At 40.1% G+C, this 12575-nt stretch overlaps 1 protein-coding gene across 1 annotated transcript in view; it reads left to right on the plus strand.

The window, feature by feature from the left end:
* The first annotated feature begins 8575 nt into the window (after positions 1-8575).
* Rph (Rabphilin) overlaps positions 8576-12575 on the plus strand; it is a 123869-nt gene continuing 119869 nt past the window's right edge. Inside the window, exon 1 of the mRNA XM_080274484.1 lies at positions 8576-8808. Within this exon, the coding sequence (XP_080130610.1) occupies positions 8576-8808 (233 nt within the window). The remainder of the gene's footprint in view (positions 8809-12575) is intronic.

Genomic DNA, 12575 nt, shown 5'->3' on the forward strand with positions numbered 1-12575 from the left:
AAATTGTGTGTATCTGTTTGTATCTATTTCCTGTGTCCATCTTCTGTCTATCTATCTATCTATCTGTCTCATCTATCAGTGTCCAAAATTCATCAGAAACCATCTTCTTCTTTTTCTCTTTTTTTTTTTTTTTTTTTTTACACTACAAGGCCTCAGTCGAATTGAATTTAAATAGAGGGAGGTCATCACTTTTTTTTTTTTCACCCCAGGCAGTTCTAAAATTAGGGACCTGGATTTTACATCGCTGCCGCAGCCTGGGGAAATGATTGGATGTTTTTTTGCTTGTCTGTCTCGCTTGTATGTGTTGGTGATTTTTCCCTGTCACACCAGAGAGAGAGAGATTTTACGAAACTGTCACTTTGTATATATATTCGTAGTTTCCTCTTATCCCCTTCAGTACGGCAAATCTTTCTTTATTTCGTTCCTGCTCCTGTACTCATTTTACGCTAACTTGGCCAAAAATTGCAGTCTTTTTATTGAATGCTATGCTGTAACAGTAGCTTAACAATAGAAAATGGCGCTAGTCATGAAGAAGTGCAATGGAGAGGATGTAGACCTGCATTATTGTCTTTTCCTGCCACCGAGCGACATGAAATAAGCTAACGAAAGGAGAAAAATCTGAGCCAAGTTAGAGTAAAAGAAGTATACCAATTTTTTTTTTTTTTTTTTTTTTTTTTTTTTTTTAACTAAGATCAGACTTCTCATAAAATTTGGGTCAACCTCTTTATCTCGATTAAGGAAGTTCCCTAACATCTCTTCCTTAGCGATTTATTTTGCATGTTACACCTTGTCGTCCCCTTCTGTGTTACTTATATCATACTATTATCACCATACTCTGGATAAATATGGTACCAAACGATATTAGCCAACCGTATCCAGAAATAAATCGGTAAGGAGGAGGTGTTAGGGAGCTTCCTTAACCCTCCAGATTATGAGCTCCTTGTCTTCAATAAACCCCCTCGCTGAGTTAATTTTTTCCCACAAATTAAAAAAAAAAAAATCATCTGGTGACAGCAAAACTAACGCGTGTCCTCGTACTGAAGTGGCGAGGCTTGGGAGAGATTAGATTAGTTTTGCCTCGATGTTCCTCTCTCTCTTTCTCTCTCTCTCTCTCTCTAATCCTTTGTAGTCGTCAACTTGAATGTGTATATATATTCTAATGCGTCCAGTCATAGGCCGGATTAAAAGTGGATTTAGAGAGAGAGAGAGAGAGAGAGAGAGAGAGAGAGAGAGAGAGAGAAGAGAAAGGGAGGGAGCAGGAGAATAATCAGGAGAAAGACCGAAATGTGGAAAGAAAGAAAAAAAGAAACACACACACACACACACACACACACACACACACACACACACACACACACACACACACACACACACACACACACACACACAACTAAGATCGTTGTTCCTAAATGACTCACAAGACGAAGCGGTTAAAGAGAGAGAGAGAGAGAGAGAGAGAGAGATGAGTAAATGAAGCCTGTGATATACTGTAGAAGGATGAGAAAAATACGAGAGGGTTAAATATTGATCTCTCTCTCTCTCTCTCTCTCTTTTACGTACCTACATATTACTTTTCTCGCTCTCTTCCGCACCTCACTTTAAAGCTTAGAGTTCCACCTGCCTACTCTCTCTCTCTCTCTCTCTCTCTCTTCCTCCACCCTTATTAACTTTTTGTTACTGCCTACTTACCTGCTTCATTAACTACCTACTTACGTCGTTCCATGCCTACTCACTTACTTACTCCCACCTTCTGGCCTACTTACCGTCTTGTTGATATAATTGTTTTATGTAGGATTTACTTATGTTTGCTGCTACATCTGCATCTTTAGCCAATTTGTGTCTCTTTTGATTAGTAGCGGTATATATATGTATGTATGTATTTATGTATATATATTTGTCTGTCTTTGTACTGTATGCCATTCTGTGTATATCTGTACATCTGTTTGTCTGTCTGTCTGTGTGTCTGTCTATCTGTATCTATCTATCAGTCTCTGAAGTTGCCTGAAGGTGAAATTAGCCATGCACACAGACCTTAAGGCGGTAATACTTCTATTCGGTGGGGACGTGTGATTACATACAGTGTAGCAGCCTAAAGGAGAGTGTTACGTAGAATCGCCTGAAGACCGGAATTATATTTAATGACAACTGCAGAATTACTTAGAATTACTTGAAGGGTAAGATTACGTCAGACAACCTGAATGGCGTAATTATGGATGACCTGAAAGATAATTACCCTCGCCAGCGTAGTGGAACGAAGGTTATACAATCACCCGCCACTTTTTGTCTGTTTGTGTATATCTCAAAAGGTTATTATTGACTTTTAATAAAATCTCGTGGATAGGTTGACAGTGGGTCAAGGAAGATTTTATTAGATTTTGAGGTGGATCCGGATCTGCTTGCAAGAATGAATAGTGAATTTTATTGACGTTGATGGAGGTATGCGCTCTCTGAAGTTGTGTAACAGGGTAGCTAGAGGTGTGGAATCATCTGATTTTGAGTGACCGTCAAAGTATTCGTCTGGTAGGAAAGAGGAATTGCAGCAGTAAGTTATGGATTTTATTGATGGTGGAGGAGGTACACGCTTTCTGAACGCCTTCTACTTGATGGATGTTTTGAGAGAGAGAGAGAGAGAGAGAGATTAGGGTGGGAGGAGAGTGTGTACATGCTTGTGTACGTGTGGACGAGCGGATGAAGGTCAGGATTATATTGGGTATCCTGAAAGCAATTGACGTGCAGGTGAAGTAGTAATGGACACTTGCACCAGCGTGGTAAGGCCCTGAGTGTGCACCAACGACCTCATGGCTGTGTAGAGGAGACGCCAGAGGACATGTGGTGCAGATGGCTTAGCAGAATGAGGCAGCTGAGGAGGACACGCAGGACAAGAGGAAGATGAGAAGAGGGGTTGTCGGGGCGTTGTGAGGACTGAGGGGTGTGTGGGAGGGAGTGTGTGGCTGGAATGATTATGGAATGGTCGTAGATGGCCAGAGACTTTAATGGAATGGTGGGAGACATGAGAAAGAGAGAGAGAGAGAGAGAGAGAGAGAGAGAGAGAGAGAGAGAGAGAGAGAGAGAGAGAGAGAGAGAGAGAGAGAGAGAGAGAGAGGTTAGTCTTGTTCATAACGTAGAAAAATGTATAGAGGGCCATTTGTATAAGAGTTCGCTTCCTTCTTCTCTTGCTTGCTTGTCTCACGGAGTTTATCTTGAGGTGCTGCTGTGGTTTGTGTTGGTAATGGAGAACACCGCTGGCACAAGATCGTATATTACCGTACTATTCGAACGTTATCGGACCCTGCGGTGGTCGTGTAAGTTTTTGCAAAAGGAATTATGCCGTACGGTACATACATACTTATATACCCATAATCACACACACATACAGATACATACATACATTAACCGTACTATGGGTGCACAGGGGGTCCGATGCCTACATGTACTGTATGTTTGCAAGAGGATATTGGTAGTTGGCGATATGTAACACCTCGCGACATGAGGGCTACCGATATGTGGTATGTTGGACACTAATATTTCAGTGACCTTCGTTCTGTGGTCCAAAATGTTTCACGCATGTTGTGCTCCGATACTTTTGTGACCCATAGTACCTGCCTGTCACCTAACTAACCAACGAACACCTCTACGTATCTACAGGTCTTTCTACCTAGCTACAAACCCAGTGGCATACTAATTACCTACCTACCCACCTACCTCCCTACCTCCCTACCTTCCAACCTACCTTCCTACCTCCAAGTCTACCTCCCAGCCTCCCTACCTACCTACCTACCTACTTACCTGCTTCCATACCTACTTCCATACCTATTTACTTAAACCACGACCTTTTCAAGTGTTGAATCTTTTGTAAGCTTCTTAACGCCCTTTCCTTTCCTTCTCTCTTCCTTCCCTCTTCCTTCCTTTCTTCTTTCATTATTTAGTTACTGAAATACTTGTTTGTTTGTTTACATACTGCATCTCTCCCTCCTTCCTTCCTCCTTCCTTCCTTCCTTTCGTTCTTCCTTCCCTCCTCCTTCCTTCCTTTCGTTCTTCCTTCCCTCCTTCCTTCGCCTCTGTTCCTAGTTTTCCATCCCTTCTTGTATCATTTCTTCTTCCTTCTTATGCTCATTATTAACCTTCATTTATTTTATTAATTCTTTTCGTTTTTATTTCACTCCTTCCATCCACCCTTTCATCCTCCCTCACTCCATTCATTTATTTAATTTGTCATTTCTCTCTCTCTCTCTCTCTCTCTCTCTCTCTCTCTCTCTCTCTCTCTCTCTCTCTCTCTCTCTCTCTCTCTCTCTCTCTCTCTCTCTCTCTCTCTCTCTCTCAGGTAGACAGGCAAATGACGCGGTTAACAAACGCAGGCATTTTTGAGGAGGGGAGAGAGAGAGAGAGAGAGAGAGAGAAAGAGAGAGAGAGAGAGATCATGGTAGAAGAGCAAGTAAAAAGATAAAATGAAGTGGAGGAGGAGAAAGGGAAATTATGATAATGATAGTGATTATAATGAGAGAATGATTTTAGAATTATAGGAAAAACAGAGATTGAGGAAGGAATAAGAAGGAGGAGAAGGAGCACGAGAAAGAGAGGAGATATTATGATAATGAGAGAGAAAACAGGCTGCAAGAAAAAGGGAGGAGGCGGAAGCAGGAGAGAGCGGGAGAAGAAGAACGAGTTAATTAGAGGGAGAGAGAGAGAGAGAGAGAGAGAGAGAGAGTCGAGACATTGTGAAAAGAGGAGTCTGAGAAAATGCTTAAAATAATAATAATAATAATAATAATCCGCAAAACTCTAGGGCCTTTTCCCGCCACGTTTCACTTACTCGCCCTTGGAGGTATTGAGATCTGGCAAGGAGGGAAAATTGGTGGTGAGGAGGGAAGATGGGAGAGAAGAGACAGAAGGGAAGATGGGAGGGAGAGGGAGAAGAGGCGGAGGGAAGAGGGAGAGAAAGGGTAAAACTGAAGGAGAGGATAAAAGAAAAGTTGAGAGAAGAGAGAGAATGATTGAGGAAGGGAGAAGATGGGAATATTAAAGAAAATGTGAAGAGAGAGGGGAAAGGGAGAGAGGTGAGATAAAGGGAGAGGGAGAAGAAAGATAGATTGGGAGAAGAAATAAAGAAGAGGAGAAAGATAGATGGGGAAGAAATAAGGAAGGAGGGAGCAAGGGAAGGAATAGAGAATAAAAGTAAACATCAGAAAAACATATTGCTGGGAAAGAAAATTGAAGAAAGGAGAGAGAGAGAGAGAGAGAGAGAGAGAGAGAGAGAGAGGAAATGTGAGATAACCCAATAAAGAATAACTGAATTACTCCACCAACCTTCCACCATTTATTTTCATTGCGTCATTCTTCCCTGCTATTATCTTATCTCTCTTTCTCTTTCTTTCTCTGTTTTTCTCTCACTTTCTTACATTTCTGGTAATCTTTTTTTTTTGCGTTATCTCTCTCTCTCTCTCTCTCTCTCTCTCTCTCTCTCTCTCTCTCTCTCTCTCTCTCTCTCTCATTTTTTCAGCCCGTGTTTGTCTTTCTCTGCTGGTGCTTAAATTTTATTGTCTTTGTTTATCTGTTTGTCTGCCAGACTGTCTGTCTGTCTGTCTGGCTGTCTGTCTGTCTCTGTCTCTCTCTCTCTCTCTCTCTCTCTCTCTGTTTTTCATTAGTTTGGGTGTCAGTTCGGGATGAAAGAAAGAGAGAGAGAGAGAGAGAGAGAGAGAGAGAGAGGGTCAACAATAGTAAAGGCAGTGTTGTCATTCGTTGAGTGTCTTGTTTAATGGTACTGCTTGTGGTTGTTGGAGTGGCGCTGGTAGTTGTGGTAGGATGGTTGGTAGTTGTAGCGGTCATACTGGTAGTTGTGGTTGTAGAGATAATTGTGGTTGTTAGTTTTGGTGGTGTGGTGGTTGTGGTTGGCATACGGTGATGGTGATAATTTTGATTGATTGTTGTAGTGGTTGTGGTAGTTGTGGAGGAAATAGTTGTGGCTGGCAGTTATGGTGATGGTTATTTGTGGTAGTTGTGGTGGTGGTGGTAAGTTCTTGTGGTGGTTGCGTGTTTGGTGATAGTGGTTGTAATGGTGCTGGTAGTAGTGGTAGTTGTGGTTAAGTGGATGATGGTGATGCTGGTGGTGGTGGTGGTAGTTGTGGTAGTGGTAGTTTGATAGGTTGCTGGTTTGGTGGTAGTGGTTGCAGTGATGGTAATACTGGTGATGATGGTAGCTGTGGTAGAGTGAATGATGGGTAGAGTAGTTGTGGTAAGTGTAGTGGTAGTGGTAACGCTAATAGTTGCTAGTTTTGTGGTAGTACGGTAATGGTGGTATGTGGTGGTAGTGGTTGTAGTTGTGGTAGGTGATGATGGAAAGTATTGCAGTGGTATGGTAGATGTGGTAGGTGTGGTATTGTTGGTGGTAGTTGTGGTAGTAGTGGTAGCGCTGATTGTGGCAGGTGTGGTAATAACTGTGGTAGATGGAGTGGTAATATTGGTAGGTGATTGAGTGATTAATTAGTTTTAGTTAATGGAGAGAGAGAGAGAGAGAGAGAGAGAGAGAGAGAGAGAGAGAGAGAGAGAGAATTAAGCCTCCTTCAACTCTGTTTTTTCCTCTCTCCTTCTTTTCTCCCTGTCACTCTTTTTTTCTCTTTCCATATTTTTTCTAGTATTAAATATCCTACGACATTACTATTTCTTCTTTTATTTCATTTTTCCTGTTTGTCCCATTTCCAATAATGGTCATGCAGTTAATGGATATATGTATGTAGGTGCGTGTGTCTGCGATATTTATCTATGTAGCTATTATTATTATTATTATTATTATTATTACTGCTGCTGCTACTATTACTACTACTACTACTACTACTACTATACCGTTACATTTCCTTTCTTTCAGTTTCACAAGCTCTAGTGCATTTCCTTCTTTCCTCTATAGTAATTTACGTTTTGTTACATTTATTTTTAATGATTAAGGAATATTGTACATGTATCTTTCTCGCCTTGGTAGTGTTCAGGCCTCTCACTCATCCCACATTCTTTTGTTTTCCTTGATAACACTGAAGGGTTTTGTCTCGCGTGTTCTCAGTACACTTTTTACCAGTGGATTGACAGTTTTATTTTTAGCTGCGTCACAAGTTTTAGCAGCAGATGACTGGGTTTAATCCTAGTTAATGTTTAAAATTGACTAAAGATGGGCAGTTTGTTTACCATAATTATTTCTAGTTGTTAACTATTTTTCCTGACGAACAAGTTCCCTCATGTAAATTATCACCAGCTGATAAATAATTCAAAATGTTACCCAGGGAAGCCATTTACTACGTTGGGTGGTAACCATATAACCAAATGGCGATTGTCCAGTGGGTTGAAGCTTTCCAGGCTTATGAGGCCAGTAAGTGTTTACATCGGAGGGAGAGTTGGAGATTACTACCCACATAATGCTACTCAGGGGAAAGCGAGTCTGGTGATAAGTGCTTTAAATGTCGGGACTGAGTAGCCTAGCCGCGGGCCTCTACGTTCCTCATGGGGCAAGAAAGAATGATATAGAGACATTGATATTTTGGACACGATTCGCCTTTATGATTATTACCAAGTGATATATGAGTTTCCTGCTAATTATTACTGTCTTATAATTACAGTACGTGATATATATTTTCGTGTTATTATTCGTACTGGCTGATCATTATTACTGACTGATAGATAGGTCACCCCATTGTAATTATTGACATGTGATTCAGGGTCGTTACCTGCCTCGGCTGATGGTCCATACATGGCCGTTCTGCTGATTCATTCCGTTGCTACACCTCTCGTAATTGCCCATATGTAATTACCAGGTCCTGGGGTGGGCTATCAGGTAATTAACTCGGTATATTATTCTACTTTTCATTGATTGTTCAATAATTAAGTCTTATCTCATATGGTACTGATAATAAGATGGGTTTTGGTATTATGGGCTGATCGGAATATTTCTCTTAATTTTGACAAGTACATGTGACTAAATAACAGGTGGTCGTAACTGTTATTTTAGTATTATGGTATTATTATTATTATTATTATTATTATTTTTATTATTTTTATTATTATTATTATTTATTATTTATTATTATCATCATCGTCATCATCATCATCATCATCATCATCATCATCATCACCATCACCATCACCATCGTCAGCACCACCACCTTGTCCTTTCTTCATTTGCACTCTCTCGTAGTAATGTCTGGGTATTCTTTTACTAACCAATTTATTTTTCTCCTCCACAGACTTGAGGATGAAAATGGAAGCAAGACCAGACGCTCCCAAAGGTGCTGACTCACGCTGACTCAGCAAATTTCCCGTGCCCCCAAAGAAGCGAAATAGAAAGAGAGAAGATATAAGAAAGAGATCGTGAATACTTGATAAGAACTGGTCTAACAAGATGTAAGAACAAGAGAGAGAGAGACAGAAAGAGAGAGCGTGTGAGAGACAGAGAGACACGTGGAGGAGAGAGAAAGTGGAGAAAGAAAGAAAAATGGGAAGGTAAAGGACATGTCTCTCTATTTTCCACTTCCTTCCGCCGTGGAGCCAGACTCTAAAATGGAAGGCGCGTGACAGAATTTTAACTCACTAGGTTGACATGGAGGCTAAAGGGGGGGCTCCTGGGGGGGCTGGGGGTGGGGGAGGAGGTACTGGAGGCCTGGGGGGTACCGGCGGAGGTGGGAGTGGGGGTGAAGGAGGTGGAGGGGGAGGGGGAGGAGGAGCGGGACGAGTGAAGAAGGGGGTGATCACAAGAAGGGCGAGCCTGGGGAGTCAGCCTGCTCAGGAGAGATGGGTGTGTCCGAATGATCGACATCTGGCACTGAGGGCTAAGTAAGTACTGTTTTCTCTTTTTTGTTATTTATGTATCTGTTATCTGGGTGTAGTTTGTGTAGTATTAGATAATGAATAAGTCTGTGTGCCATAAAAGATGTTATTATACTCGTATATCATGCTTGCCTTGAATCATGTTACCCACCGACAAACATCACCCACACATTTCGAACTGTTATACCCCACAATCAAGTGTGCGCGCACACACACACACACACACACACACACACACACACACACACACACACACACACACACACACACACACACACACACACACACACTGTGTGTGTGTTTGTGTGTGTGTTTGTGTGTGTAGTTAGGTATCGGGTAGTTAATTAGGTAAACAGTTCGTTAGCTATCTCATCGTCATGTTACCTATCGTTTTAACCTCTTATTTTTATTTAGTTAGCTGTATATAGTTTGATCATATTACATTTAAAAAGTTAATGCTTCTATATATTCCTTCAGTAAATATTTATCATGCATTGAGGTATGACTCATATTTTTAGGTGTGTGTGTGTGTATTCTCATTAACCCGGTAACGTCTCAGTTCACATCGCTACTCATATCTGTTCAGCTGTGTATGTCTTGGTGTCTAATGGAGTTTCTGTCTAAATTTCCCTTGTGTCTAAATTCGGCGTATTTAAGACAATCATATAAAAACTCGGGTGTATGTGTCTTTTACCACAGGTCCGAACGGGATGTCATTTAGATTAACCATGTCTCTTAATGAGGTTTGTGTGTATACTACTTACCTCACGTGTGAATGGAATCTCTGTATAAATGTCCCTTACATCTACAGTACAGTTCTCTCCAAATAAACCTTAAGTCCTAATCGGATAAGCCTAAAATTACCTTCTGTTAGGGTGTTTCTAATTATACTTTGAGTGTGGATGGGGTGCGTGGCTATAAATACCTCTGATGTGAATGGGAGAGGCGTTTAAATATACCACTGATACCACCAGTCACCCTTGTCGCCTGGGGATGTCTCATTCAGGGGTGGTGGTGTGGTATTAGCCGTGCGTGTGTGTTTTATGGTATTAGCCGTGTGTGTGTGTGTGTGTGTGTGTGTGTGTGTGTGTGTGTGTGTGTGTGTGTGTGTGTGTGTGTGTGTGTGGAAACATGTCTCGGTTGGCACTAATTATGGAAGATCACTGAAAGCTCACAACCCCTTCACTACGAGAGCTCTTCCGTTAAGCTGATGAATGCTATCTGACGGTTGCAGAAAAAAGAAAAAAGGGACTCAGTTGTATTGAAGGAGTTGATTGAGACTTTCATTCATGTAAGTGGAATGAAATAATATGGCGGCTGCAAGAATATGAAAAGAGACTATTTTACTGGAAGCGTTAGTAAACATTCTTTTTCCTCGTTTATAATCAGTTGTTTCTCATTCTCTAAGTATATTGATCTGACAGCATCAAGAACTAAATTAAAAGAAACATACGTCTTCACAGTGCAGGAGTAAATTAATTCAGATTCCAAAGTTATTTCCATCAGGGTTTAATTCACCTGTGTTATACTCTTTCACTTCACCTGGTCTTCCGGGTTGGGCTGTAACAGGAACACTTGAATATGGTGCTAGTCACGAAGAAGTACTACAGTGGAAAAGATGTATAGCCACGGTATTGTCTTATCCTGGCACAGAGCTACGTGAATCAACCAGGAATAGGAAAAAAAAAAAGACTCCACGTAATTGAAATGAATGATCTGTAATTTACTTTTAATTTACAGAATAACAGGTCAGCCAAATTATCACGCCATCCTTTAAGTCCATCACCACAGCCACGTTCCCTGGCGCTAATCCCAAGCAATTATTCCTGTTCGGGAGTGGATTATTAATTATCACTGGACGGTGGGGAGGTTATTAGTGATTGTGTAGTTTTGGCCCATTCAGTACGAGGATATCCCTTATTTTTGCTGCCTCCAGACGCTTTTATTTGGTTTAGGGGAGATTTTTTTTCGGAGCTTGAAGGATTACATGTAGCCTTCACTAACCCCTTCACTACTAGGGGTGTCCCAGGCTGAGTAAAATCGTCTGGTCGTCTGGTGGTAGCAATAATAAGTGAAAATATAAGTCACCGAATTGAAGGGTCTAACCTGTGCCCTGAGCTGCTATCCGTCTGCTGTATACATCGCCGCTCGTGTTTTTGTATCAGCCAGCCATCAGTTTCACCGAGTTGAAGGAGTAAGTGGAGGTGAAGCTTTTTTTTTTTTTCTTTATTTTATTTTATTTATTTTTTGGTAGTAGGTTAAGCTTTCGAAATATTTTTTTGTTTTCACTTATATATGCAAGTGGAATTGCATGGTTTATAAGCAGTGCTATATTTACTGTTTTATGTCTTTCTCCACTTAAGGGCAAAAATATTTTCTTATGGTTGTGACCAATTTTATTATAATAATAATAATAATAATAATAATTTATTAATATTTTTATTATTATTACTATCATGCTATGATGGACTCAGTGATAATTGTCCAGTTCAGACGTACAGTATATATTATAGTGGCGGGTTTGTACAAATTTGATTCATATTATTTCAGTAATAATTGTTTCAGTAATGTTTGCTCTCAGGTGGTACTGTCATTCTCTCTCTCTCTCTCTCTCTCTCTCTCTCTCTCTCTCTATTATTTGCATGTTCTGATCGTGTATGATTATTTTTTCTATTTAATTATATTTGTACCAGCCGCGATAGCTAAGCTCTTTACCAGGCGCGATAGCGAAACTGGTATTGTTTTCAGTGTGTGTATATATATATATATATATATATATATATATATATATATATATATATATGTGTGTGTGTGTGTGTTAGCGCGATAACTTCGCAACCGCTCAAGATATCATCACAAAATTTTATTGGTTTGTAGTACGGATGAAAATCTCCTACGGGTTAGAAATTGGTGAACGTTGGTCAAGGTCAAGGTCATATTCCTAGCCGCGCTAGATATGTATTGGTTCGCGGCTGGTGTGTTCCTCCGTTGAGGAGCCTCTACTTATTAATTTATTCTTGTCACTCGTTCATTACATATTTGATTTTATTATTGATTTATTTTCAATACAGATTTGATTTTATTATTAATTTATTTTCAGTACAAATTAATTCAGTAGTGGTCATTGTCATTGGTGATCACATATTTCCGGTTTACTCATTACCGCTAAATTAATTACAGGTGTATTTTATATCTAATTAATTAATTGCTGTTATTTCTTATTACTACAGTAATATATTACCGACTCATTACTGGGTGATTCATAACTAATTCATTTGTAGTTCTGATTTAAAAGTAGAAATTACCTCATTACTGATGTATTATTCATGATTTCAGCGGTAATTAGTTTTCATTGCTAACTATATTTATTGCCGACATTTTCACTATTGATTACCAATCGCGATAGCGAATCTGGTATTGTTTTCAATTTCTCTGTCTGTGTGCCTGTTTGTGTGTGTGTGTCAGTTAGCACAATAACTTCGTAATCGCTCAAGAAGTCATCACAAAATTTTGCAGGCGTGTAGTAGGGAAGAAAATTGATCAGAAGTTCGAAATTGTTGAAACTAGGTCAAGGAATGTGTCTGTTACCACGATAACTTTACAACCGCTCAAGATATCATCTAAAAAATATAAAGGTGTGTAGTAGGGATGAAAATCTCCCTACGAGTTCGAATTGGTGAAAGAAGGTCAAGGTCAAGGTCATTTTCCGAGCTACGCTAGATATGTATCGGCTCCCTCCTTAGGGGGCTCCTAGTTTGTTTATATTATTGATT

This window comes from Coenobita brevimanus, chromosome 57, assembly GCF_032717465.1.
Source record: "Coenobita brevimanus isolate Jiangsu-jjx chromosome 57, ASM3271746v2, whole genome shotgun sequence".
Taxonomy (NCBI): domain Eukaryota; kingdom Metazoa; phylum Arthropoda; class Malacostraca; order Decapoda; family Coenobitidae; genus Coenobita; species Coenobita brevimanus.